Source organism: Archocentrus centrarchus, chromosome 4 (genome assembly GCF_007364275.1).
Source record: "Archocentrus centrarchus isolate MPI-CPG fArcCen1 chromosome 4, fArcCen1, whole genome shotgun sequence".
In the NCBI taxonomy this organism is placed as follows: domain Eukaryota; kingdom Metazoa; phylum Chordata; class Actinopteri; order Cichliformes; family Cichlidae; genus Archocentrus; species Archocentrus centrarchus.
In genome coordinates this window covers 13,708,926-13,736,549 of record NC_044349.1, presented here as the reverse complement: position 1 = coordinate 13,736,549, position 27,624 = coordinate 13,708,926, and the positions used below count along the sequence as shown (strand labels likewise).

The window sequence follows — 27,624 nt, the reverse complement described above, 5'->3', positions numbered from 1 at the left end:
ATGGATGGATGGATGGATGGATAACTCTCTGAGGTTAAAATTTTTAATTTCAAAGTATTTCAGTGAGTGCCCTATAAAGGGTTAAGATTGAGGAAAACTTCCCAGATTGACAACTTCCTTTTTAAACATGCTTGACATGAGGACAGGAAGGAAAAATAATAAATGTTGTAAAACCAGATTTTGATACAGTGCTCCACCACACATAGCCAGGTAATTAGTTAATGCTATAGGAACCATCTTAGCTGATATTGTGCTTTAGTGGCATAAACTTAACATTTAATCAGATTTCAAAAAGCAATGATAAACTTGTGGGATTGCTCGGCAGCTGTCCGTGCTGCCCTTGGTTAATATTCCAGCATCAACCACAATGTAAAGTCGTTTTGTAAACATGCCACCAAACAATTCCCATATTACATATCCAGGAGACACTTGTAGCTTCAGTAACTAGTCTAAAGATGACCTGTTTAAGTTGATTCTGGACAGTTTGTGTAGTATCCAGAATTATCAGCAGAGTGAGAGGTGTTTGCTTTGCTCTGCTCTCTAAATGGACATTCAAAATGTTGTACATTGACTCCTGTTGCACAACATTTGAACAGTCCTTTCAAACGGAAAAGTGGATTAAAAGTCACTACTCTAAGACAGTAGTTAGGCCTACTGCACTGCAGTCTATGTAGAACTATAAATGCAAGCTTAATTTGTGTTCACATACTGTCCCACCTGTTTTGACAGCAACTTCACAAACACAAATACTGCAGGCACTCTTTACAAAAAAGCAAAATATTCTTCCCATGTTTGTATTGTTATTATTGACAGAATATTGTAATAAAATTAATTTCTGCAGACACAACACGTTTATATAGGTGTGACTTTTAAGTGTAACAGTGCTGTTGAGCTAACACTGATGCATAAAACCATGAAGAAGTATTATGAGGTATGTATTAGGAATGAGGAAGTATTAGAGGTGAAACAGTTGGTTCTGTAGCTGATTTTTTTTTAAATGCAGGGATTCAGAGGTTTCCTGCACTTTCTCAGGTGTGAGTGATTTCACTCTGAGTGAGTCTTAATCTTAGGATTTTGTACCTTTGGTCAAATAAAGTTAGATATTTTTAGGGTGCGTGGAGGACAGAGCAATTGGATTTCTCATAAGTTTCCTGATTACCACAAAGGATTAATATCAGGATCATAATTCTTTCATTTCTCTTTGAGAGCATCTATTTAAGCTTTTACACTCTGTGTTAATCAGTATCACTAGCCTTTTCCTATTGGTGATGCGACTCACAGCACACGGTGACAGGTGGATGGTCTTCTTTTGATCGAGCCCCTCTGCCCAGGTTACTCATCATCCACTTCACTCCCATTAGGTGAAGCTGAGAGGGACTGGCTCCTCAGTGAGAGTCCTCATCACATCATGTTTTTATCCACCTACCGCTCTCACACAGGGCACTTGATTTGTTCTGCCTTCAATATGTGAAACAATAAAACATTACTCTTATTCTGTAGCACTCAAACGCAGTCATGTCACAGACCCACCAGAGATCTTTTCATGAGATTTACCTCCAAAATGTCCCACTCTGGTTGGGCAGTGTGGGTACTGAATTGCAGTGAAGAGTGGATGTCAGTTAAGGTTGTTTCAATGACTTGCAAAACATCACACACTGTTCACACTGGTACAAACACCTTCACATCTTCAGAGGAGGAAGTTTTGAACCGGTCCAAAGGTTTAAAATAAAACCTGAAGGGAAATGTAGCTCTATTGTTGGGTCAGCCTTCCTCAAAGCTAAATCACAGCTAAATGTTTAAACAGCATCTCAATCAGGCTTGTGTTGCTGTATAAGTAACTACCTTTTAATAAAATATTTTTCTGTCTTATATCCTAGGTTATTCATCTGTAAAACCTTAAATCACAGTACTTCCAATCAAGTATATAAAAACAAAACATAGAAATTAACTGCAAGAAGTGATAGCAACACAAACTACATTTCTTACTAAAATGGCCATTTAAAAAACATCATCACTTTGTTTTAAACATTGTTAGCTAATATTATTTAAAATTATTTTGTGCATTTTAACTATAGAATCCCATTGAAGGGCTGTGTGAACACTGCTGACTCACCTACAAAATAACAGTTACTCCTACAAACACAGATTTAACTGAAGCATATTTTTCTAACTGTAACAAATATGAACACCAGCCCTCTAGTGGCAGTGACAGTTACTGACTGCTATCTCACTCTTGTCAGCAGGAATAATCAAAATGTGTATTACCAGATTTTAACGAATGCAATCCGTTAGAGCATGGAGGATTTTATATAGAGTTACGCTTAAATAAAGGCAATGATAAAGTTTACAGTTAGGGCTGTATCAGGTGAACCTGAACCATCCAGTAACAATGTTGCGATAGGCTCAGGCTGCTGAATACTGATGCACTGAGCATTTCTTCTCCACTCATCTGTTTTCACTCTCCATGTGTCTAAATGCCACTGCTGCATGTCATTAAATTTTGGCTACTCTCTCCAGTAGTTTTTGTTTTGTTCTTGCCTCTCTATATTCCTATTTTTTCTCTTCTCTTTCCCCTCACCCTCCACATGGTCGTGGGAGACAGCTGTCTTTCCCTGACTCTGGCGCTGCTGTGGGTTTATTCCTGTTAAAAGAGAGTTTTTCCATCCCACTGTCAGCAAGTGCTTGCTCAGGGGACCAGCTGTTTATTGGGATTTTCTCTTGAATACTGTGAGGTCTTTACCTTACAATATAAAATGCTTTGAGGCTATATAAACAAAAAAAGTAAACAGAATATTACTTCTTTGATCAACACAGCAGTTATGTGAGCACTGTCCATTTAACATGATAAACTTGCAGTGTGCCATTGGAGGTAATATAAGAAAGAATGATATTAGTACCTCATTTACAAAATCACCATGTCGCCGCTGTAATGACTCCCGGCCACCCTGTCATATTAAAGTCAAGCAGTGTCCCAGTGACACAGTGCCAGCAGTCAAAATCAGGTTAGTGACACAACCAGTGGTGACCAACAACAAAATTTACTACTTCTTGTTTTCCGCAAACACATTTGGGACCGTCAGCTCAGACTGGGGAAGTAATCAGATACTCTAGGGTGCAGCACACAATAGGAAGGAGCGTACTGTTTTGTTTTTGTTTTTTTTCTGACTGAGCAGAGTTTCAGCTTGAGAAAGAATTGGAAGCAACAGCAGTGTGGGGGTTTATGGTATTATGGCAACTGTCAGAAATTAATGATGCAAGACTGACTTTCATGACAGTCTTTCCATACAGACAGACAGTGCTACAAAGTGGCCTGGCCACCCAACACCACTGGATCTGTTTTTTAACTGCATCAGATTGGTGATGGGACTAGTAGTAATAATAGTAGTAGCTACTGCTACTACTACAGATTGGTATTAAGAAAAATGTTACCCAACTGCTGATCAGAAAAAACTGGACCTTTTAGGATAAATATTTGAACTAGCTTACAATCCCATGATAAGAAATGCAGCTACACAAGTCAGTGACCACTGACTTTGCATTTTATTGGCCCTGCTTTTTATACAAATACTTTTAATTTGTCTAACAAAACTCTTCATGCTGACACGATGTGTTGTATCATTTGCCCTATTTTGTTTAATATATTAAGAGCCTCTGCAAATTAAAAAAAATTAACTCTATTATTAGATACATCTGCCGAATGTAGCTGAACATCATTAAAGTACTAACTGATTAACTCTGAGATTACAGACGACTAAAACGGAGCATAATTATTGAGTACAGAGAGCATGCTGCCTATCACCATCTCCCACTCCTGTTCTTTTATAACTCCTTATTAACATAACAGTCCCCGTCTCAAGTGAGCCAATGTCCTTTGAGAAACATGGTCAGCTGTTTTCCCCTACACATGCAAAGCAATTTGGAAGAAAAATTGACTTCAGTCTCAGCGGAGAGCATGTTATGAATCTTGACATGCTGATTTGTGACCTCACTTTGTCCTCTAAAAAAAGAAAAGGGGGGAGGGGGGGTAAATAAAGAGGAAAAAGAACATCTTTCAGAGACTGAGTGAGAAGGTGAATCTCACTGATTTTCACAATTCCCACAAGAATCTTTAGGAAAGCTCAGGGAAAACTACCAGGGGTTCTTCAATCATTGCGTGTTATGAGCTACATAATTTGATGTCTTAAATGACAGCAAAGGAGGCAGCATGTCCATAAATTATGAAGCCTCAATACGTGGAGTACTTATTTGTTTTATCGTGAAACACCCAGAGTTTTTCCTCTGCTGACAGATTTTCCATTTAATCCGATATGACTTAGATGTAGGTTTTGCTGATCCTTCAGAGAGTGTTGCAGGCTTCATTTAGTAAAAAAAAGAAGAAAAAATTTTTTTGATGGGGCGTTAAACAATGTCAGATGTTTGAACAAAACACATTTTCCTCTAATAAAGAAAACACAATTTTACTCTGAAAAATAATAACTTACTGTATGGAAATTTAAATAAAAACAGGATTTTTAAAAATTGTTGATTATGATCCTTGTGGGGAAATGATGTAATTGTAGCATCATATATTGTCAGCACACTGAAAGACAAAGAGAATATAAATACAGATATAATTAGTTTATTCACAATCACAAATGACAGTACATAATGTTTTACTGAGGGTAGAATGAGTCTAATTTGACAGAGTACTATTAGCAGCACGATCACACGCTTCATTGTTCAGAACAGCAAGACTTCAGTCATTTTTTTTTTAATGTAAATTAATGGGCATTGTGCCTGAAAGGTGTTATGTAATCACACATTATGTGTCACCCCTGACACTTAGATTTGCATTCCTTGTTTAAAATGTCACTGTTGTCACTGTGTGTGGTTTAATTTAAAAAGTGGTTGTCACTTTACCATCTGTTTGTCAGGCACAAATCTCAAAAAGTAAGGTCTGAATTTGCATAAAATTTGCTGTCTGGATGGACCAATGTTTGCAAAATGATTTTGGACCTCTTCACTGGAATCTTTGCTGTAGCACCACTGCAGGCTGAGCTTACAGTTTTGAAAATTAAAAGCATTGTATGCAAAAGTCCATCCATCCATCCATCCATCCATTTTCTTCCGCTTATCCATGGCCGGGTCGCGGGGGCAGAAGCCTAAGCAGAGAAGCCCAGGCTTCCCTTTCCCCAGCCACCTCCTCCAGCTCATCCGGAGGGACCCCAAGGCGTTCCCAGGCCAGCCGAGATACATAATCTCTCCAGTGTGTCCTGGGTCTACCACGGGGCCTCTTCCCCCCCGTGGTAAAAGCATTGTATGCAAAAGTCTTGATATAAATTATTTGCTTCTGAGGAGCCAGGCTTTCTTGTTATTTTTCAAATTGGTCTTTTAAAAGTTCTCCAGACTTTCTGAAGGTTCAAAATTTTTTCTTTGGACACTGGCTGCTTTTTCACTCATTTTCAGTGCGGTTCTTGAACCTGACCATTTTCAGGGGAATGAATATCTAACTATAGGAAAGGCTTCAAGAGTAAACCCTGAGGAAAAATCTGGAGTTGGGGCCCTTAAGGCAAATTGTGGTTGCATACAACTTCATTCTGGCAGCATTTTCTTTTGCCCAGCCTCTTGTCTCATTTTTTTTTATTCTTGAGAGCATCCTCAACTGGAGAAGACACTCCAGCTTTGCCTAGCTAGGCATCGACACAACAAGGAAATTGGCAGTTACCTGTAATAAGTCCACTGCTCAATTTTGATGGTGGGAGGGATCCTCGGATCCTATTGAACAGCTACCACCTGCCTCAAGCTGGGCAGACCACAGTTGATAATGTGCTGTCCTGCCCTGCTTGCCTTCCTTGTGGGTTCACGAGGATAGGAGAAACCTGAACAGCAGGCATAAAACTTGCACACCAAACAACAACAAACAGAAGAAGAGACCAACTCTCAAACCGGAAACCTGGAACGTCCGGACAATGCTGACTGGACTTTGTGAGAACCTGATAGATAGCAACGACGCTAGAAAAAGCTGCAGTGATTAACGATGAACTGTGTAGGCTAAAGGTGGACACTGCCGCTCTCCAGGAAACACGACTGGCAGACATTGACACCACCAGAGATAAAGACTACACCTTTTTCTAGCATGGCAAATCTCCAATGGAACCAAGGGAGCACGGAGTTGGCTTTGCTATAAAGAATATGCTGCTGAAGATGGTGGAATGAGACAGCGACAGCTCTGCACGCCTCCTCACATTTCACTTAAACACTATAGACGGACCCGCCAACCTGCTCAGTGCCTATGTTCCCACCCTGTCCTCTATTCCAGAGGCCAAGGATGAATTCTACAAGAAGCTGCCAGCCACCGTCAGCAAGATTTCCAACAAGGAGCATCTGGTTCTACTAGGCAACTCCTGGTATAGCGGCATTGGGCACTTTGGAGTTGGCAAGATTAACGACAATGGTCAGCAGCTGCTTGAGGTCTGCACATTTCACTATCTCTGTGTTACCAACACATACTTTGACTCCAAGCCACAGCATAAAGTCTCCTGGAGACACCCCCGAGCCAAGCATTGGCACCAGCTGGACCTAATTATGGTCAGACGCTCCATGTTGCACTGTGTTAAACATACCTGCTCCTACTACAGTGCAGATTGTGACACAGACCAATCCTTGGTGTGCAGTAAGGTCCGCATGCATCCCAAGAAGTTCCATCGCACCAAAAAAAGTGGAACTCTGTGAACAAGTTGAGCCACCTGGATCTCCAAGAGCAGTTTGCTGTGACATTTGAATGGGAACTAAACAGGGAATTTCAAGGTACAGCCACAGAGAAATGGGAGCCCCTTAGGACTGTGATTCACAATACATCTATGGCCACCTTTGGAAGGAAAGTTCCCAAGACCAATGATTGGTTTGAGGCCAAGTCAAGAGAGCTGATGGCAGTCAGTAATGTCAAGAAGGCTGCCTTGGCTGAGTACAAGTGGCAGCCAGACCAATGCAATCTGCAAATCCTGAGTGCTGCCAGGAGCAAGGTTCAGCAGACAGTCAGACGCTGTGCAAACGAATACTGGGTGGACCTCAGCGAGAGTATCCAGACAGCAGCTCTAACAGGCAACATCAGGGGAATGTAAGATGGCATCAAAAAAGCACTTGGACCCACCAAAAGCAAGATTGCACCTCTCAAGACCATAAATGGTGAGGTCATCTCAGATAAGACAAAGCAGATGGAGAGATAGGCACTACTCTGAGCTCTACTCCAGAACAAACATTGTTTCTGCCACAGCCCTAGAAGCCATTGAAGACTTGCCAACTATGCACAAGCTGGATGAGGAACCTATCCTGGAAGAACTCAGTAAGGCCATTGACAGTATGTCTGCAGGAAAGGACCCCACCAGAGATCTACAATAGACATGATCTTCTCTCTTTGGCAGCTCCAGGAAAAGTGTCGCAAACAGAGGATGCCACTCTAGGTTGCCTTCTTTGACCTCACCAAAGCATTTGACCTGGTCAGCAGAGAAGACATCTTTCAGGTCCTACCCAAGATAGGGTGTCCACCTAGGTGGCAGAGCATGAAGTAGTCCTACCATGACAACATGAAGGGGACCATGCAGTTCAATGCTAGCTGCTCCGTGAGCTTTGGCATACGTAATGGAGCTGTATAGTAGCAAGACATGGACGACATACGCAAAACAGGAAAAGAAGCTGAACACCTTTATTGTGTGTTGCCTCTGCAGAATCCTGACTCTGCTGGCAAGACAGGGTGTCCATCATATGGAGCTTCTGTATCATGCCAGCCTCCCCAGCATGTTCACGCTCCTCAGGGAACGCCGTCTGCATTAGCTGGGCCACATACGGTGAATGGAGGATGGGTGCATCCCAAAAAGACATTCTCTAGGGAGAACTGGCAAAAGAAGTACTGGATGCTCCCAACTGCACTACAAAGATGTCTGGAAATATAACCTGAGATCTGTCGACATTGACACAGAATCCTGGGAAGACTTGGTGCCAGATTGTGGAGGAACGCAGTAGAGTAGTACACCACCTACACTGAAGAAAGATTTTCTATCGCTACCAACGATAAGTGCCTGCAGGAAAGATCAGCAGACCCTTGTGAAATCCAGATTACCTTCATCTGCAACATCTGCGACATCTGCCCATCCAGGACTGAGCGCTTCAGCCATCGGTGGAGATGCTCCAAAAGCAAATGAGCCACCCGGGTGCCCAGGTCTTACATTTAAATGAAACTAATTAAATAAAAGGAAAACACGGCATAACTCTAGTTACCCAGTGTCAAGAACAAAATTGACTTTGAAATGAAAATAACTTGGAAGGTTTCTTTTTTGTCTTTGATGTCTCTCTTTAGCTGTTGTGTTTGATTATTATTCAGTGCTGTCACTTGCCCATGTTGTTCTTATCAAAGCCAAATAAGGCTGAGTAAACTAACTGTGAACTAAGAATCATTGTTTAAAAGCATTTAGCTGTCCCCTCGGGGCTCATTAAAATTGATGGGTGAGTGGGAGCTGTTGTGTGTAATGTTCCTTTAAAGAGCGCTGCCCCCCGCAGCGTCGTCATTGCGCAGAGCAGTTTGAACCAAAAAGCGGAGTGACCTTCCTCCGCTCTCAGTCTGAGAGGGGCAGCACTGAAGCAATAAGCCGGTCACAGCTCCCGCAGTCCCCCCGCTTTAGTCTCAGAAATGAACAACAACTTAGTCGGAGATGAAGTCGGGTAAGATCCGTCCACAGTATCCACACTAAACCGCGAGTCGCTTTGTGGCTTAATGTTAGCGCACTGTGTTGTCAAGCTGTCATTTGACAGCTAATGTTAGCTAGCAGGCTAAGCTAGCCTTAGTAACTTAGCGAAGTCGCTAGCCTCAGGAAAGACGGCCAAAAAAGTGAAACTAATCTGCAGAGTAGCTCAATTGTTGGTGCCGCAGCTCATGGATAAATTTACCACTTTTGTGTGAAGTGCTACAACTTGTCAAAGGAGTGCACGGAAGCGTAACTACTTATTTCTATGTTGTTTTCAGTTAGCTCCAAGCAACTGAGCTAGTTGAGCTAACGCTTGCCAGCGAGGCGAAAGTCTCCGTTCTTGACTTCGTCGGTGCGAGGACATTTAGCGGGCACTGCTGGAGGTTGGAGCATCCTCGTATGTACCCAGCCTTCACAATTCCCACGGTCGTTGCATTTGTCATTTATAGGTTTTCAGCAGTGATCTCAGGCACACATTAAGGAACTCGCTAGCCTCTTATCGATAGTAGTGCCGTTTAAACTGCCGCTGAACTTCCAGTCATGGAGGCATCGTTGGAGTTCACTGGTCCGCATGCGGAGAGCCGAGCAGCCGCTCATCTCCGCTCCTCTCAGAGAGGAAAATACGGGTTTCAGAGCTGAAGGGTGATAAGACACCAACTGCCGTGCCTTCGGGACTCAGTGTGTGTTAGCCTGCTAAACGCCACGGCTCTGTACTGGGGTAACTTACGTGGCAGGAGGTTCATAAAAAGCCCTTTATTTTCGAGGCCATTGCCTTGAGTCTTAGACAACCAAAGTGACATCCATGGCAAGGACCGGACCTCAACATGAGTCACACTACATACGGACATTTTAACTGTAGCTGTAGTGTGGATATAACCAGATGCTGCATTGGTAGCAGGCTTCCCTGATGTTGTGTAATATCTGTGTTCTTGGCTGTTTAATCAGCTCTGCCTCTGCTTTCAGTCAGTGCAAGGGAGGTTTTTTTTTTTTTAATCATGCCTTTCATGTATGACTTTGTCATGATGATTTGCAGATTATCGTTTAGTCTGACTCAAAGTGATGATCAGTGCTGATTTGATGGTCACATCTACTTTCAGGAAACTTTTTGTTGGTGGATTGGACTGGAGTACCACACAAGGTATGTCACATGGTTTAACTTGTGAAGGCTTTTTTTTTTTTACTTCAGTGTTTTTTTGTTTGTTTTAAAAGAATGTAAACCTTTCTCCACATCACTGTTTACATTTTTTTTCTGGAGATTCTGTCTGGTAGCTTATTGGAAATTAGTTGTTAATATAGCATACAAATCAGGTCACAAGTTGCAGCAATACACAGGGTGAATCCAAGTGATAATGAAATAAAATCTTGTTTTGATATAAGTATTGTGATGATATATTGACAGTGACAAATGGTGCTTTCATACAGTTATTAACCTGTCATTGAGTCACCTGAAGTTGTTCCCAGGGTGCTGCATTTGCTCCTAATATTTCATGTGAGTTCCCTACAGGGCTCAGTAAAGATATCCTTATGATAGTTAAGAGAATACAGTTAAAGGGTCAAAAATATGTAACTAATATTAATGGCAGAACTAAATATCATGCCAATTTATTCAATGCGGAATTGAAAGCAAGGCTAATTTTTATTTATTTATTTGTATTTTTTTGTAAAACACAACCTGTCAGTGTAGAATTGCTTATTTCTGTTGTTATGAGCACCGTTTTGGTGTCTGTACTAAGGCCCGTGTATCATTTTAATTAGTCCTTAGCTTTAAGTATCTAGCAGCAGACTAAGTAGCACTGTCACAGTAACCAAAATTACAGATAATAACAAGTTTTGTATGATATTATCGGTATTTTGACATCATGTGACCTAGGCTTGACAGGATAAAGATGTACAGCTTCACTGTTTATAGCAGAATTTATTAGATATTAAATCAGGTTGTTGAAATCTCAGTGGTGGTTAATGTGCTTTGTGTCTTTATAAATAAAAGGAATGTAAAAGTAGACATGGTAATCTTCTCGCTTTATTATGACTTAATTAAAACTGTCCTTTTTGAGTCTTTAATTTTACATATATTCAAGCAAATAAGTTAAGTGGCTTTAGATGGGTCTTCCACTCTGTGTCCTTGATGGTCTGCTTATTGCATTTTTTTTAGATATATGTGTAGTGTTATAATGCAGTGTGAAAAGAACATCAAAAGTCATAACTGATAGTCAGCTGTAAATTGGAAACACTACATTTAGCATCTACATTGGTCCTGTGTTTACACTGTCCTCTCATTCAGTCCGAGCCGGAGATTATCTAGTTTGTTTAAAGCCCTGCACCGGCTCATGCTCGATTGGCCATTGTGTAACATTGCACGGGTGCTTGTCTGTGCTACCAGCACTGAACCACAGGGCTACGTAACTCTGAGCTTGTTTCTACGGTGATGCCTCAGGGCTTCTCAGCAATGAGAAAAAGCAATTACGGTAACTCTCTGTCCAATGCGACTCCTCATTTGTTCAAACTTGCACGCCTTGCTAGTCTTGCCTCTGTGGGCGTGTGCGGGCCGTACATTTGTTGGTTGTATATTTAGTGCAATGCAAGATGACAGTGGGTCAGTGCTTCATTTGCTCTCGAGAAGTTTCAATGTGCGACTTACTGTAATGTGTTTTAATAAAGGTTACTAAACACCTTTTAGTGTTCCCAGTATAATTTTCTAGAGTAGTATGCACATGTTTTGGTCCCAGTTGCAGGTTTAGAGAAGGCAGGAGTGTCACAGCTATTTAAATGATGTCATTTATCATAAAGAGAGCATGCAATATTTAAATAATGACTGCACCTCTTTCTGTTCATGAAGAAAACTGCTGTGGCTCAATTTGCTGTGTTTCTCCTCTTTTCTCAGAAACACTGAGAAACTACTTCTCACAGTACGGGGAAGTAGTAGATTGTGTCATCATGAAGGACAAAACTACAAATCAGTCGCGAGGCTTTGGCTTTGTTAAGTTCAAAGACCCCAATTGTGTACGGACAGTGCTGGAGACAAAGCCACATAATCTCGATGGAAGAAATGTAAGTATTTTAAAATCAAAAGACCAGATGGTTAAATCAGAGGCAGTAATCTGCCTGTGCTTTCTGTGAGCAGACTGTGGGAAAAAAAAAAAAAACAAAACTTCATATTGTATTTCATCATCCACAGCAGTTAGAAGTTATATGCGGGGAAGGACAGGTTTTCTTTGGGCTGTGCATGCGTGAAACAATTAGTACAGATGATGCGTTTTGGAAAGACTGACATTAGTTTGCGTAACAAGAGTTACCTGTTCAAATGAGTAAAATTGGCATTTAGGATGGGTTTCTCGCCAGTGCGTTGAATCTGCTTTATTTGAATAAAGTTTTGCCTCTCGCTTTGTGTAGAGGCAGTGAGGGGCGTAGCATTTTATTGGCCACATATCTCTGTACAATGTGCTGAAGAGATACAGTGAAGAGCATTTGAAGGTGCCTTTATTTTAGGGTAATGGAAAACTCTTTCTCTGTTGTTAGATTGACCCGAAGCCATGTACTCCCAGAGGAATGCAGCCTGAAAAGTCTCGAACCAAGGAGGGCTGGGTAAGAGGAATCTGATTTCTACTGGAGATGCTAGGCTAGATGTTTCTGCTGGAATAAAGCTCAAACCACCAGTCTCTCCTTCCCCTCCTCTTCTGGAGCTAGGCTGTAGCTTGTTTTGATGAGAAGACCTTGAGCATTTAAATTTTTTTTTTCTTCAGAACACATGGATTTTTTTTTTTTTTCCATTGTGACAAATGCACATACCTTTTTGAGAATTATTAGTTTGAGCTTTTGATAAATCACAGAAACATTAAACATTCTGTGACTTCTGTCAACCTCGATTTCTTCCTAAGGGACTGCAGAGCAGTATCAGCCACTCTGTGGTGCAGCTTCCATTTATTTGAAATTGAAGTATAATATAATACAAAATATAAAGATGCCTATATAACCACACTAAATGGCGAAAGTATAGTAGCGTATTTCCATTAACTTCTAGCTTTCTTATCTGAAATGTGATGTTCTTGTAACTGCCCTCACACATCGAGGTAAAATGGGAAAACTAAGGATGGGTTGAACATCAATTGGCTAATGTGGTGCATTGCTCTCAGCAACAAATTTTCTGAAGGGCAGAAATCGCTGCTCCAACTTGGATAATTTGTGGGTCGATCAACAATGCTTATCAAGCCCCTGCAGACCTATTATAGTCATTTTGTCCCTTTGGGCAGCAGAGACTTTAGTTTTGCATCTTTGCTGTCAATATAACGTTTTCATAAGTCACATATTTGGCTGTAAGCAGACTGTGTGTCAGAAGCTTTTATAAATGAGACTCTTTGCTTGCTGCTGGAACCATTTTCACTGGCTTAAAGTCATGGAGCTGGTACTGAATGTTTTACTAAGTAAACACAAGATGTAATTGTTAGAAATCATTGTTGTTGTAAACAGCCTCTAGCCCTTACGGCGTAAGTGCAGAGCACAGCAATGGTGAAATGCTTAGTGGTTGAGAGTAAGTGGAAGAAACCGTGTTCTCTGATCTGTGGAGACTAGTCTTTGCATTGACATGACATGTTAAGAATTATACCCCAGGGCAAGAGGAGAACCTAATTTCTTCTGCACTGTCTGAATAGATGATGGCTAACTGGCCCCTTCCCAGAGTGATCCTGTAAGAGACATTGAAATCCATACACTCCCTGTTTTTTTTCAGAAGGGCAGCAAAGCTGATAGCAATAAATCAAAGAAGATATTTGTAGGTGGAATCCCCCATAACTGCGGCGAGCCTGAACTCAGGGACTATTTCAATAGATTTGGAGTGGTGAGTATTGCCAAGTGCATAATACAAGTCAGTTCATACTGTCATTAAGAGTGCTTGAATGGATGTGACATTGAACAGGGTCAGTACATATAAAAGGGTCAATTCAGTATAAAAATATATGGGACAAGATACAATAGGACAATGAATTATTTGTCCAAATTGAGTAGAAATATTTAATTGGAATAAGAAAGGACCCTGTCCAGTTTTCTAAATGGAGCCACTATTTCCCTTTGTCCCATTCAAGGTCACAGAGGTGGTAATGATCTATGATGCGGAGAAGCAGAGGCCCCGAGGTAAAAGCTGATCCTGTCCTTTCCCTCCCCTCTCCATACCTTACCATATTAAATCTAATGACAAACTATTCTGGCCCAAAGAGGAAAAAAAAAAAAGTCCCATTTAGCCCCAGCGATTTCATCTAGTTAATGCACTGCAACAGGAATTTTGTGTCTGGTAAATACAAACATTAAATGGAACCCATAGAAGGTCACTACTGTCTGTATGAACTGAAAAAAACGAAACAAAACATTAATTCCTGAAGATGAATGAAGGTAATAATTTTTTACAACATAATAATGCAGTAGTTGGGATTTTAAAATTGCAGCTCAGCTTGCGTTACATTATTACATTGGAAACATCTGGATTTTGTATAGAATATTTAGGCTTTGATTTGAAGTGTCCCTTTTGACCTCATGGGACTTCATGAGTCTGTTCAGTTGACTCATTTCTACTCTGTCAGATATTTTGTTTTCAGAAAAGAAAACATTAGTCTCAGAATGTAAACTGGGTATATTAAAGTTTTTCAGATAAGTATATGGGTTAAAATGCTGGCTGATGTGGTAAGAGCACATTAATGAGCTCTATACTGTACACAGCTCTGTCAGTTCTTATTAATTCTGTTTTATCTGTAGAGTTTTGGATTTGGAGCAGTTATAACTATTTATTATCCCAGTTAATGGTGCACATAGCAGCCCTCATGAGTCACTAGTTCATTAACATCTAACGTAAAGCATTAGTCTCTAAACAATAGTTGGGTGCCTATTTCTAAAATTAGGGAGCTGTTTCTTGGTGTAATAATTCCTCTTGGTCATATTCACCTGTCTGAGTCTCCTCCCATTTAAGAGATGGGAGGCAAAGCCCACAGTCCTTATTTATTTGTAGCTAACTTAAAACTTCAGCAGTCTAAAGAAGTCAAACAGTTGGTATCTTTCAGTGTGTGAGACTGCAGTCTGATACTGTGATACTCAGTGTATAAGCAGAGATCTCTTCACAGGGAGTGTGAACAGGAGGAATAAACACACCTAAGAACTGTTTAATGTTGAGTGTTTGTTTTTTAGGAGAAACATGAAGACGGTTATAACAAATCCACCTTAAAACAAATATTGACACTGGCTTTTTTTTTTTTTTGTATCAAATGTTTTGTTTGTTTTGTAGCTATTGCTGGCCGTAACCAATCAAATGTAACATGATTGTCAGTTAACCTGCCCAGTATTATTGAAAAATGAAATTTTTGAAAAAGCTACAACAGTTTTACTAAAACTTACTTACCACATTCCATGTGTAGTGCATTTTGCTTTGTTTTCTTTAAAAATTACTGAGGTGATTGTTTGGTAAACAAAATTTGATCAGGTATTAATAATAACCAGTCTTTAAAAAAAAAAAAAAAAAAAAAAAAGAAAACCACAATTAATCAGCATTAAATAAAACTACAAGAGATCCCACGTTTTATTTTGTTTTTCTTTACTAAAAATGTCCCCACTAGATTGGGAAGTTTGGGTAGTTATTGGGAAAGGTATTAAAAAGTGGAAACAAAGTAAAACTAACCAACTGAAAAGAAGACATGCTGCAGGAAAAATAGGTGCTCTGAAAAACACAGTACTTAATCACACCATACAACTGGCGTATTGAGCACACTTTGAGTGTGTGAAGGGGGGGGTTGTCCTTCAAAGAGGCTGGTTGCAGCCTGTTATCTGGAGAACAATGGAATAATTTTAAACCGTTTTATTTCCCTTTGACTCTTCAGAACTTTTCAGACCTAATTTTGAACTTCAGAAAGGTCCTTTTATGTTTGTCCAGTTAAGTCATAAATGTATCATGAGTGTGTGACATGTGCCGACACTTTTAGCATGGATGGCCTCACTGGGAATCAGACCCGTGCCACCGGCGGTGATGGTGTTAGGCTCTGCCCACCGAGCTACAGTCACAGCTGTTTCATCTGCATTTGTCCTACATAGAAACGATGAAGTGGTCACTGACCCACAACATGCGTGCACCCCCCCCCCCCCCCAAAAAAAAAAAAACACTCACTATTCACTCTCTGTTGGGAAAAACCCAGAATAGTTTGCCATTGGATTTTAACACAATGTATTGCACAAGTAACAACCATTACGTAATCTTTAATAGTATAAACACTTTCTTTTACTAAAACCATTAGATGCTGATCATTGGAATAAGTTTTCTTTACCTTGATTTAGAAGTAACTGATACATGTATCTTAAATGGCATAGTATGTGTTTTCCCATATGTAGACAGTTAAGTATTTTTGTAAGTAAGCCCTTTCTATTTTTCTTTCTTCTGTCCCCCTTCTTCTTGTGAATGGTTTGAATGTGATTAACGGTGTCTCTTAAGATTTGTCTTTTCTCCTTTAGGTTACTGTGTATTGACGGGTAGCACAGAGGTACAGGCCAAACATAAATGCACCCAATTTTTTTTTATTTTATTTTATTTTATTTTTTACATTTAAAAAAAAAAAAACTTGGTAGAAAATGAGGTGTACACAAAGCTGCATCAGGGGCTTAAGGAAGACAGTTTGAGTTATTTGGCAGATGGCTTACTGATGGTTTCATTGTGTTCATTTAAGAGCAAATAAAGAAATCATTGTGATCAGATGATGTTGCAGCATAAATTATGAAAGGAATAACAGGGTTTGTCCCGCATATAAAGGATTTTATATGGACATAAGCATTTGTAAAGAATTATTTAAACACAGACTCTGTGTGGACCAATCTTGCTTATGTATGACTTTGGAAAAACCCTGACTAACTGATTACAGGTACAGTAATACTCATTCATTTACTATATCATTTCCATATTTCCAAAAAACACAAATTTGTAATATAAAATTTACACGCAAAGTTAGAAAACAAGAAAATATTTGACTCCTTGTATATTTGTGACATTTCTGCATTAAAAATCTATCACTTTAAAATAAATAAAAATGTTGCTGTTAAATCTTCTATATACTGGTAAGCCAATAATTTGATATTGTTAAATTCTTTACTACTTCTACTACTTCTCTAGTAGTCTTGGAAACAGTCTGCAGTCAGTTAGCTGATATTTTAGATTGGGTAAAATCCTTACACTTTCAATTTGAATGACACGTATGTCAAAACCTTTAATGGGCCAACTTGGTTTTAAATTTAGGTTGGGGGACGGGTCATTGACAGATGTTATTAATAGCAGTAGAGCATGAGGCTTGGGAATGTTTGGCATGGGACTAGAGGTCTCTAAAATCTCGGTTGTCTTGTAGGACATTTAATTGGATTCAGGTTAGGTCCCCAAGTAGAGATGCGCACCCAACCCAGTTCTGCCACAGCTGAAAGTTAATCAGATTGAAAGTAGATCACAGCAGCTTGTTAGCTCTGCAGGGTTGTCTTACAGATCCATCAGATGAAATAGTTTACCGAACATCTGGCATGGGCAAAAAGTTGTCGAACTTGTTGATGCACTTTGTGTATTCCCCGTGAAAACTCTTGAACAAAACTTCAGCTCATCAGTGTGGAAGACCAGTGTGGCCTATATCTTTGTGTTACCGTTGTGAGCAATATTTTAATCGTCCATTTTAGGCTTATCCTGGCTGACTCAAAAGTAAAATACAGAATTTGGGAAAGCTTGGAGAAAGCTTTAGGCATTCTACAGTTTGTGTTTCTCCATATTTTTGTGATGCATTAACAATGGCTGTTGCGAGTGTGTGCTCCACAGCAATATACCAAGGGACAGATCAAGGTGGGGTTTGGATGAAACAGCATGAAGTAATTCCATGCAATATTGGCTCAATTGGAATGGATCAGCTACATGTTTGACCTTTTTATGTGACATTTCACTTTAAATCAAACCTGTCACCCTTCATGTTTAACATTTAAGCACTCCATTATTAATCTTCACCAAAAGTTTCTCTGCACAGTAAAGTTTCCTTTAATTCCCCAGGAGTTAGTCTTGGATTTGTATTGTCTGCGACATCATCCGAACCCCAGGAGCCTCTTGCTCAGTCTTGACGGATCCTCACTCTGCTGAAGCCCAATACTGTTCTTCATCTTGTGTTGTCACAACCCCCTGCTACCTTGATTCACTCTTGGTCGTTGGCTAGGTTTTGGATTTATTACTTTCGAGGCCGAACAATCAGTGGACCAGGCTGTCAACATGCATTTTCACGACATCATGGGCAAAAAAGTGTGTAGTTGTAGTTTTATTTTACCCTTAAGATCATACTGAGGCTTGGGCGACAGAGCGGGAACTATACTATGATGCTGTTTCATTGCTTAAAGCTAATTTTCTAGTGGCTCCCTATTTGTGAATGCAGCATCATTAAGCCTCTAATATCTTAAATTTATCAGGCTGCTAATCTGATTTACACAATTTTTTTTTCATTACATTGCATGCCTTTTACAGACTTATGCTTTCATGGTTTCTAAAAACACTCATCCTTCTCTTGCTGTTATTACAGTTTAAATTGTCGCCCAAGGCTTTGTTTAAACTGACCACTCCTTTAGGGTGTCTCAAGCATGTTAGATTGTACTCAGTAAATAAAAGTTATGATATTTTCTATTTATTTCTATATATTTATTTTCTGGTTTTTGATGTGCTAAAATTGAAACCAAATTAATTAAATTAAGGCTTTAAATCCAACAGGATTTTTCACATTTTAAATCACCTAAAGGATTGGTCCAGTCACTTCTGTTTTTTTTTTTGTTTTTTTTTCCTGGTTTTTTTTTTTTTTTTTTTTTTTTTGTTGTTGTTTTCTGATGTTTTGTTGGCAGGTCACTTACATGTCAACATGTTTTTATTTTCTTTGTTTTTCTTTTTTGAAACGTTAAAGAAAAGCTCAACTCAGTGACCTCAGTTGAAGAATCTCCATACTGTGTCTGTCAGGGCTCTAAATCTAACAAATGAAGGTCTGTCTAAACTGCATAGGATGAGATGGTGGTATTTGCATACCACTTCATAGTGTTTGCTTTAACTCAGTGTGTGCACCAGATGGATGAGGTTTACTGCACAGAGTCAATTCAGATAGTGTCAGGTAGGCTGTCCGTCCAGTAAAAATAACAATACATCCATTGTGGTGTAATATTTAAGCACAGCTCTTAACCTGCTGCCACTCCTTAGATTGTACTATTGTGATCTGAGTAAAACCAAGCAAAAAGACATTGACTTGGGTTTAAACTGCATTTTTAAAACCCCCTTCAGTTTGTTCCCCAAGAGCGTTGGTATGTGTTTAGGAGCTTTTAAACCACCCTGCAGAGACCGTAACTGAAAACAGCCTCCTCCTTGCCCTCCATGCAGATAGTAATGAGTTGTGGGCATGAGAAAATGATCGCAGTAGAGTTACATCCACTCTAATCTACCATTATGCATATCCTGTTACTGCGCAAGTTGTTTCAAGGTCAGTCTGCAGTAGTTAACGCATATAAGTCCTTTATGCATGTTTTGTTATGTATATTAAAATATTTTTAGGGGTACTTCTGTGTGTCTCCTTTCTTAGATATTTTTCTTGTTGTGGTTGATTTTATGTAGGTGGTCCATTTGTTAAGTATTTGGGGGCTTTTTGTGTTTTTTTTTATTTAACAGTGGAGGGATGGCTGTAAAGTGTCTTTACCCAATTCAGAGTGGCAATCACAAAGACCTCAGCTTGAGTCATCAGTTTGTTGTCAATACCTTAAACCACTCATCAAACCATTAAGTCGGTTCTATTAACTGCCAGTTATTTTTTTTCCAGAAAATACCTACCAGGAAATTTTAAATGCTTCCTTGAACTGGATTTTGTTATTCACCAGTTTAGAATGGCAACAGATTTTTATTCAGATGTCACTGATTATTACATTAAAAAGATGAGCTGAATCCAATTTTCCTCAGTAAATCGTTCAGCCCAACCCGTATACTCTCCACTGGTACCTGCTCCCCTTGGCTTTGCCCTCATTTCCTGTAGGATTAGGGGCTCAACTTAATCCATTGTTCTTGACTTGACATTACCTTACGCTGGGACTTGAGGGAGGCTGGGAGATATGAGTTACAAAATTAGAAATTGGAGCACATCAAACTGTGGAACAAATCCCAATTCTGCTGTTGGGGACTGTACAGAAGTCATGGTATCCATCACTCGTAGCTGAGATGCCCACGGGAGAAAGTGCTCAGGTAACCGCCGACGGCGGCGAGGCCACTGCCAGAAACATGTGCATGTAATTAGGTCGACAGAGAAGGAAGAGGGGAGGCTGGCGAAGGTGGTAACACCTTAAAGCGGGGGAAGAATTTGCAATTCGTTTTCCTCCCGCAAGGTGACCCCAATAACTCAACCTCTCAGTCTATTTATGGGTGACTCCCCCTTAGTCTCAGCCTGTTTCTTTGCTCTGGTTAAGTGCTGGCAGCTTTGCCTAGTTATAGACAGGAAAGTTTTGTTATTGGGTCAACACATTTATACTTGGCTCAAAATGACTCAATTATTTTAGTTCTAAATATTAACTAATATATAAAAATTAAATAAAACAAAAAGTGGGTTTTATGTCTTTTTAATCAAAAATAAAGAAAGGATTTGTCACCATTATTGACAATCGATGGAATTTGGTTTGAAAGCAATTTTCTCACTTTTGACACAGTATGAAGATTCAGATTTAGATTGAATTAAAAAGACTGTTCATTTGTACTTTCTGCATGTTTACCTTATATTCTGTTAGAACTGAGATACCGATCTACATCCATTTCCCCTTAAAACTTATTCCAAACAAAATAAAAATGAAATTCTCTGTAAGCGTTAGCTGGAGAAAGGTAAGTCATGACCTTCCATTAGAAGTCTTTATTTTATATAGGGCAGCTAATGACAAAGAAAGACAGACATCTATGTTTCTCAGGTACATTTCAAATTTTGGATCATTTAAGTCTTAGGTCTGTAATTTTGGCCAGTGAAATTCCTGATTAGCACTGAGTACCTGAGACACATAGCCATACAGCCCTTCTGGCTACACAGTAATATTAATTTATATAGCTGGCCCACATAAATTAAATAAACATAAAGTAAAATATTTCAAACTGGCCCAAATTGTTGAGATTAAGTATCAGTGGTAGGACAGGTCTGTCTAGGTGAAGGGCTTCATGGACTTTTTACTGGTGTTGCCAAATGTGCCCTCCTTGTCCTTTGTCCAGGTGGAAGTAAAGAAGGCTGAACCTCGTGACAGCAAAGCTCCTGGCCAGCTTGGCCCTGGCCAGTGGGCACCCAGGGGCATCTTGAGTGCAGCTAATGGTTGGACAGCACAGCCTGCCCAGGGCTGGCAACAGCCTTATGGGCCACAGGGTGAGTGGGAACAAGTCCTAGAGCAGAGCAAGAGAAGCTCTGTTCAGAGGAAAACATGCAGTAACAGTTTAAATGTGTTAAATCTTCTGCTCAAACATTAACTTTGTATCCATGTGCATCGGTTTGAATACTTAACATTTTATGTTTCATGCATCTGAATTATCCTCAGTCTTTATCTTTTTTTTTTTTTTCCCTTTCTAAAGGAGTGTGGGTGTCAACTACTGGCCAGCCCATAGGTAGGTGTTAGTCCTCCACTTGACAACACACAAACTGTCTTCCTTTTGGTATTTTTGTGAGTTTCTTGTATGTTGTGTAACTGTTAGATTGCAGATACATGTGTCTTTGCCTTGTGATCATATGCTTATCTAAAAACGCTTGTGTGACAGAACAAGCTTTGCACACGGTGTGGCCCATGGACTGATGACAGTTAACAGTACATGTTATCACTGATTCATAAAGGCTGAGGCTGCTGATAATTTGCTGCTCGAGACAGATGGCAGAATTGAATGGATTCCGGGCCTCCCTCTGCTATTGGTCAGGCTCGGCTTCATATCACCACCTCCGGGTCAAACCTGCAGCACTCACTGCATTGTCAGCTCTGTGCTTGCTTGCAAGATACTACAGTTTCAGATAGTGCTCTGCAGCTTCAGTCTTTAAACAACTTGTCTGTCAACACTTTCTGTTAATCAGAGATGATGAGGAATTCAGTTTGATGCAATTCATATTCATCTTATCATTGTGCTTAAGTCTTAGTAGTCTTTGTTATTCTGTGTTGGGGTAGGCGGGTATGGACCTCCGTTGTCAGCAGGGCGAGGAACCCCTGCGCAGCCTCCATCACCCTTCAATGCATTCCTGGTCACGACCCCGGCGGGCGGCTTCGCTGCACCTCAGGGCTACCCTCAGCAGGGCTACAGCACCGCACCTCAGTTTGGTCAGTCATACTAATTTAGTCAGTGTGCTTTCACACTATAAAATGTTGATTGTAATGTATATAAGTCGGCAGATAGTGAATACTATTTCTTTTTAAAGTGTTGTATAAAATCATGTGTGTGGGGCGGGTGTTAATTGAAACTGGGGTTTTTAATGTAGCTTTACTGTCCATGTCTTATCAGATATGGACATCATGGCTTGCAGACACCCTGAATTTTATGAAGGCTTGTGAGTTTTTGTTTAAACTGACAGGTGAAACAAGCTGACATTGTGTAAATCACAGATAAAATTTCAGAAAAACAGTGTGCTGGCAGACTGGTATTCACAGTTTGATCTGGCAGTTGATATTTATTAAAGATGCATATTGGCTACACAGCACTTTGATTTTTATACCACTTATAAGGTGGTATAAGTTTAAACTGTAAGATAGTGATATTTGGTGAAGAAAGGGTTAATACCTTTACTAGTAGCAGTCTTTGTGATGTGGTAATGGTGTCAGAAATCCTCTGCTGAACCAGTTTTTGCTCCTTTGAGATTTTGTACACAAATGGTACAAAATGAAAAGGCGACTCTAGAAAATGATTAGGGAAATCCTTTCTCTTTGACAGGTTACAGTTTTGGCACACCTCAAGCAGACCAGTATGCTCCACAGGTTCCTCCTCCACCCACGACTCCAGGAACTGCACCGCTGGGCTTTGCACCCGCCACCACACCAACTCAGGATTTGAGCAAAGCTCCCACTGGGCAGCCCGACTTTCCTTATAGCCAGTATGGTAAGACGAGCATTGTGCATAAAGAAGGATGCTGCCCCTTTTCTCTCCCATTTGACTTTTCTTTACCTCTCAGACCTGCCCGTCTCCCTGTTTATTTTACTGGGTGCCGCTACACCCTTTTTAGGTTAATGGATATTCCCCTTAGACAAGCAGAAGCTTGCTGATGGTACCATTTAGCTTGAACAGCTACACATGCATACATGCTTTCTGCATACATGAACCCCTCTGGCTCTGCCGAGAAGATACTGCTGAAGTTTCACCATATCCAGGAGTCCTCAGCAGTCATTTCAGTTGAGTTTTTTTCAGCGGGGCCTTGGATTGATAAAAAGATTGGTAGGTCTTGGTAGGTTTGAATTAGATCATCCTGTCTTGCGATGTTTGTTGTTTTCTATTTGTTTTTATTTTATTTTGACTTACTCTGAAAGTACAAAACATTTGATTTGGTTCAGGCTCCTCCCCCGTTGATGACTTTGCTGGCTTCTTCTCCTGGACTTGGCACAATTACCATAGAAGAGCACCAGTATGACAATATTATCTAATGAAATATTGTTTCTGGAATTCTACTTGTCCAACCTGCCAAGCCACCTATCAAATTTTTTCAACATGTTCATCATTGTTATTAAACTTGAGCTTTGCATGCTTGTCTGCAAAATGTGACCTTTTTCCCACTCTGTCTTGTAAATACATAGAAATATTAGAGTATGGGGTTAGTCATGTGTCTGTAGGCTGTACTTTGTGGTTTCTATCTTTGTGGTCTTTGAACGGTGCTGCTGAACTGTCTAACCTGTCCTATAGATTGTATTGGACCGGCATAATTAGTCTTCCTGGAACACGGCTGAGATGTTAAAACTGTTGGCCACATTTCAGTCAGCATCCAGTGCCTTGAAAATGAGACATTTCTTCAAGCCACTTTAGTAGAAAACAATGGTTTTTAGTTTCTATTATTTAAGACAGTTAGGGGCTTCAGTCACATGTTGTAAACTCGTGCATGATTAAGAGACGGAGATCATGGTGAGAGCACAAATGGGGGCCGGAAGTTTTCAGATCTGAAACAAAAGACCGAGATAAAACTAACCAGCATCCATGGAAAAGGAGCAGTCTTTGTCTTCGTTCAACACTGAGCCATTCACTTACATAAGCACCAAGTCAGATAACAGTCAGATGCTCATTCATAGCTTTCATCCAGTTTCTTGGCTGACTGGTGTTTTTTATTCTGACTTGGCTTCCAGCTGCTTCCAACTGCTTAATTCCACATCTACAGCAGTTCTGCGAGTGCTGCCAGTCATGACAGGTGCCCATCTTGTTCAGTGTTTCCTGCCTGTGCTTATCTTCCATCCAGCTTTTTGCTTTTTAGTGTCCGCTGCCTGTTCAGGCACTTTGTCTGGTTGTCAGTTGGTCAAAACAACAGAGGCTTGCTAAGATTTTGTGAAATGAGCATAAAACGTGGTGCCCAAAATCCACATAAGATTTAGACACTGGATAAGTCATTTTGTTGTGTGTAAAATTAGCGAATTGTTACGGTTAGATAAAATTAGCTTGGTTTCGATTAGGGTTATGCTTGGCTTAAAAGTAACATTGAGAAGTTAAAATGCCCTTGAATGCACTACCAAGGAGAATTCTCTTAGCATCCGTTTTGATGTAATTTTCCTAAGAGAACTGGGGGGGGGGGGGGGGGGGGTATTCAAGTAACCAAACAAGATAAACAAAGAACTGAAAAGTGCACACACCTGTGACACAAAGACTTCAAGTGGCAGCTTGAAAGATGGGAAACAAGCCTAGAAATATGCACCATGCAATACCAATGGTTCGTTTTGTTGTTTCTAGTTGCTTTCTTCCCATATTTTTCAGATTTCATGCATCTTGTATCTTTTTATTTTTATTCTTTTATTTTATTTTTATTTTTTTGGAATAATGCACATTTCACAAAATTTCCCGAGACCAGGCTGGCATGAAGTCAGGCGTGCTAGCGGCTAGCTCATACATGTGTCTTGACTTCTAGGCGAAGCTGAAAAGAAATGCATTATGGAGCATAGTGCAGACCCAGTAAATAAGTATAATTGTACAGCTCTGTTAGCTCAGTAAGAGGGGAACTATGTAAAGTAGTCGGCCAGCAGTATGTGAGTTCAGTCAACCTGGTCTCCTCATCTCCCTGATAGGCTTGGGTAACTACCCTCAGGACCCCTCTGCCTACGGACCAACGCGTCCTTCTCACAATTATGGTCAGGATGAGCAGGGAGGATATAGTTCAGGTAGGTGCCAGCATCGTCTTCTCCAACCACAAAAGCAGCATTTGTTCAGTAATATAGTACTTAGAGCTGCAACGTGGTTCTATGCCTCTTTTCTTTTGCTCTGTTTAGTATTTTGCATGTACATTTTGCATGTACATACAAATTACTCTGTGTATTCTTGTATAGTAAAATCCAGCTATTGCCAGCCCCACAGCTGAGTGGATTTGAAAGAAATTTAAATTTGGCAAGCTGAGCTGCAGGCGTGTCATTTCCCTCAGCAGCTGTAGCTTTACTATACCAAGACCAACCATTTTTTGTTCACTTTCTCTGTCTGCATTGCTTTGCTGGTTGTAAAAGGATGATCTAATTGTCAGAAAATTTGTTCATGGTTCAGTTGTCTCTATGCATCAGCAGTCCATTCATCCATTGTTTTTATCCCTCTCATGTACTGTCTCCACATTTTAGCTAAAGGGGTGAGAAAGGAACGAAGATTTAAAGGATGCAATGAAACCAGTAAATTTCAATTTCTCTGATTCTTCTGTCTCATGGTCCTGTTGGGATCACTCCTTGTTTCAGTTCTTTTACTAAGAAATGTGTTTTCGAATTTTCCCCATTTTCTTTCTCTCTTTTCATTCCAGTTCATAACTATCTCTGAAACACTATTTGATACCTTCACTCTTTTGTTAACTGGGTGTTACCAGGGTTGGAAAATAGCCAGTCACCACAAGCAAGTTTCTAGCCACGGTGGAACAAACTGTCAGCACTGTAAATTTTGAAGCCCTGTTTGCTTAGATGGTGGCTGCTGAATTTTTTTTTTTATTTTTTATTTTTGGTAAGATTGGTTTCCTTCCCTGGGAAGTCACTGTGGTTCCCTTGTGTGTTTGCAGGGAGACGGTGCCATCCAGTGTGTGCATATATAGAAGAATATCATAAGAGTTGCTCTTATCCTTCAAGAGAATTTAAATATTGATTTTTCTCAATGAAACCAGTTAAAAATGTTGCTTAAATTAAATGGAAACTTTCCTTGTATGTTTTAACACAGACAGGCTTTGACACAAAAGGACTCATTGAAGGATTACAGAAGCAGTTGGAAAAATCCACCATGAAACCTTAAGAAAAGTTCAATTTACTGTTGTTTTCCCCACTATTGCTCAGCAAGCACATACTGCATTTCTATACCTGTTTTGTTGCTTACTCAAATCAGAGTTTATCTAGTGCACATAACCACTATAAGTAGAAAGGAAAGAAAGGAAAAAACAAAATAAGTTAGTAAATGAATGTTGTGGAAACAATAAATTCCCTCTGGACCTACATGTCTAATGTACCCAGACCGAGCAACATGGACCATAATGTGTCCTCTTATGTGAGAGGCGTTATTGAGCTCACAGCTGGGAATGCAGTGGTACGTTAGTGTTGGATTTTTCCTTAACATAGAAACTCTAAATATTTCTTATTAACATTATTCAGTAAAAGGATTCAAGGCATAAGGCTTCCATCTAAACACCATCTAAAGAGCCTGACATTAACACCCCCCTCCTGTCCTGCTCCTTCCTGTCTGTCGTCCACCTCAGGGTACGGTCAGGACCTGACAGCCTTTGGCCACAGCTTCGCAGACCCCAGCCAGCCAACAGCCTCGTACGGTGCCCCGACAGCACAGCCCGCCGCCGCTCCCCAGCCCGCCGCCACCGCGTTCGGCAGAGGGCAAAACCACAACGTACAGGGCTTCCACCCGTATCGACGCTGACCACGACCATCACCACCACCCCGGGCAGGACCGCTGTGTAAAGTTCAAAAACAAAAAAATAAGAAGTCAGGGAAATCTGTGTTCTTGCTAAAACGTAAAACTGGAGTTCTGGATGTTCTTTAGGAATGTTGAATGCACAGAGTTTGTGAAACAGGGATTCCAGTAAATTTAAAAAGGGTGTTTTGTCTTTTTTTTTTTTTTCTTTTTCTTTTTCATTTTGCATAAATTAAAGAACATTCAGCAGAAAGAAGCTTTTATTCCCCACCCCCAACCCATATTTTATAGTAGAAACAAACTACTTTGCAATAATTTTGTCTGGTCAAACACTAGCACAGAGACTATATGTAAAGAGACTTGCCTATGAATATGTATATTTATGGTCGACACAAATGAAAACAGGGTCTCAAGTTTCCTCAGCTTTAAATTCTAGGGAAAATGTTTTTATTTTTCATTTGGTGAATTTTGTTTACTTTCTGAGCCTTTAAAGTTTGTTTAAAATGGAGAATATGAATATATATATATTATACACAAACTGTGCAATTTTTTAAAAAGGAAAATTTTGTACTATAAATGTACACTTTGCTTGTTTTTTTTATTTAAAGATGTAGACTTCCCTCAGGTGGCTGTTTTGGGTGCATTTTTGCACTTATGCAAAAAGTAAAGATGAAAAATTATTACAAAAATAAACGTTTTAAGGATAAAATGGTTCTATGTGATTTCAGTTGTCTGCTTCTGGTGTTTTGGTAAAAAGCAGTGCTGGTGTCATTTTTGTAGTCACAGCAGGATTTGTAACCTGTTTACGATTGTTTTTGACTATTAATCAGACAAATGAAGAGGGTGAAGAGG

The 27,624-nt window shown here is 40.0% G+C and overlaps 1 protein-coding gene across 4 annotated transcripts; it reads left to right on the top strand.

Moving 5' to 3' along the window:
• The first annotated feature begins 8,549 nt into the window (after window positions 1-8,549).
• Window positions 8,550-27,481, top strand: dazap1 (DAZ associated protein 1). Of its 4 annotated transcripts, none has more exons than XM_030727439.1 (14): window positions 8,550-8,694; window positions 9,815-9,855; window positions 11,599-11,765; window positions 12,234-12,299; window positions 13,444-13,548; window positions 13,793-13,841; window positions 17,912-17,994; window positions 20,956-21,103; window positions 21,307-21,339; window positions 21,885-22,034; window positions 22,642-22,806; window positions 24,963-25,055; window positions 25,500-25,547; window positions 26,606-27,481. In XM_030727439.1, the coding sequence occupies exons 1-14, from the start codon at window positions 8,663-8,665 to the stop codon at window positions 26,776-26,778; spliced, it is 1,353 nt and encodes a 450-aa protein (XP_030583299.1). In that variant the 5' UTR covers window positions 8,550-8,662; the 3' UTR covers window positions 26,779-27,481. The 4 variants fall into 4 exon arrangements, with proteins under 4 accessions (XP_030583299.1, XP_030583298.1, XP_030583300.1 ...); XM_030727438.1 differs by having other exon boundaries at window positions 13,441-13,548; XM_030727440.1 differs by lacking the exon at window positions 25,500-25,547 and having other exon boundaries at window positions 13,441-13,548.
• The last annotated feature ends 143 nt before the right edge of the window (window positions 27,482-27,624 follow it).

Excerpts from the sequence above, each read along its gene's own strand:
- dazap1 (XM_030727438.1), top strand. The coding sequence starts at position 8,663 with ATGAACAACAACTTAGTCGGAGATGAAGTCGG. Across the intron at positions 17,995-20,955 it reads ACGACATCATGGGCAAAAAA|GTGGAAGTAAAGAAGGCTGA; the intron begins GTGTGTAGTTGT and ends TCCTTTGTCCAG. Across the intron at positions 25,056-25,499 it reads GCAGGGAGGATATAGTTCAG|CTAAAGGGGTGAGAAAGGAA; the intron begins GTAGGTGCCAGC and ends TCCACATTTTAG.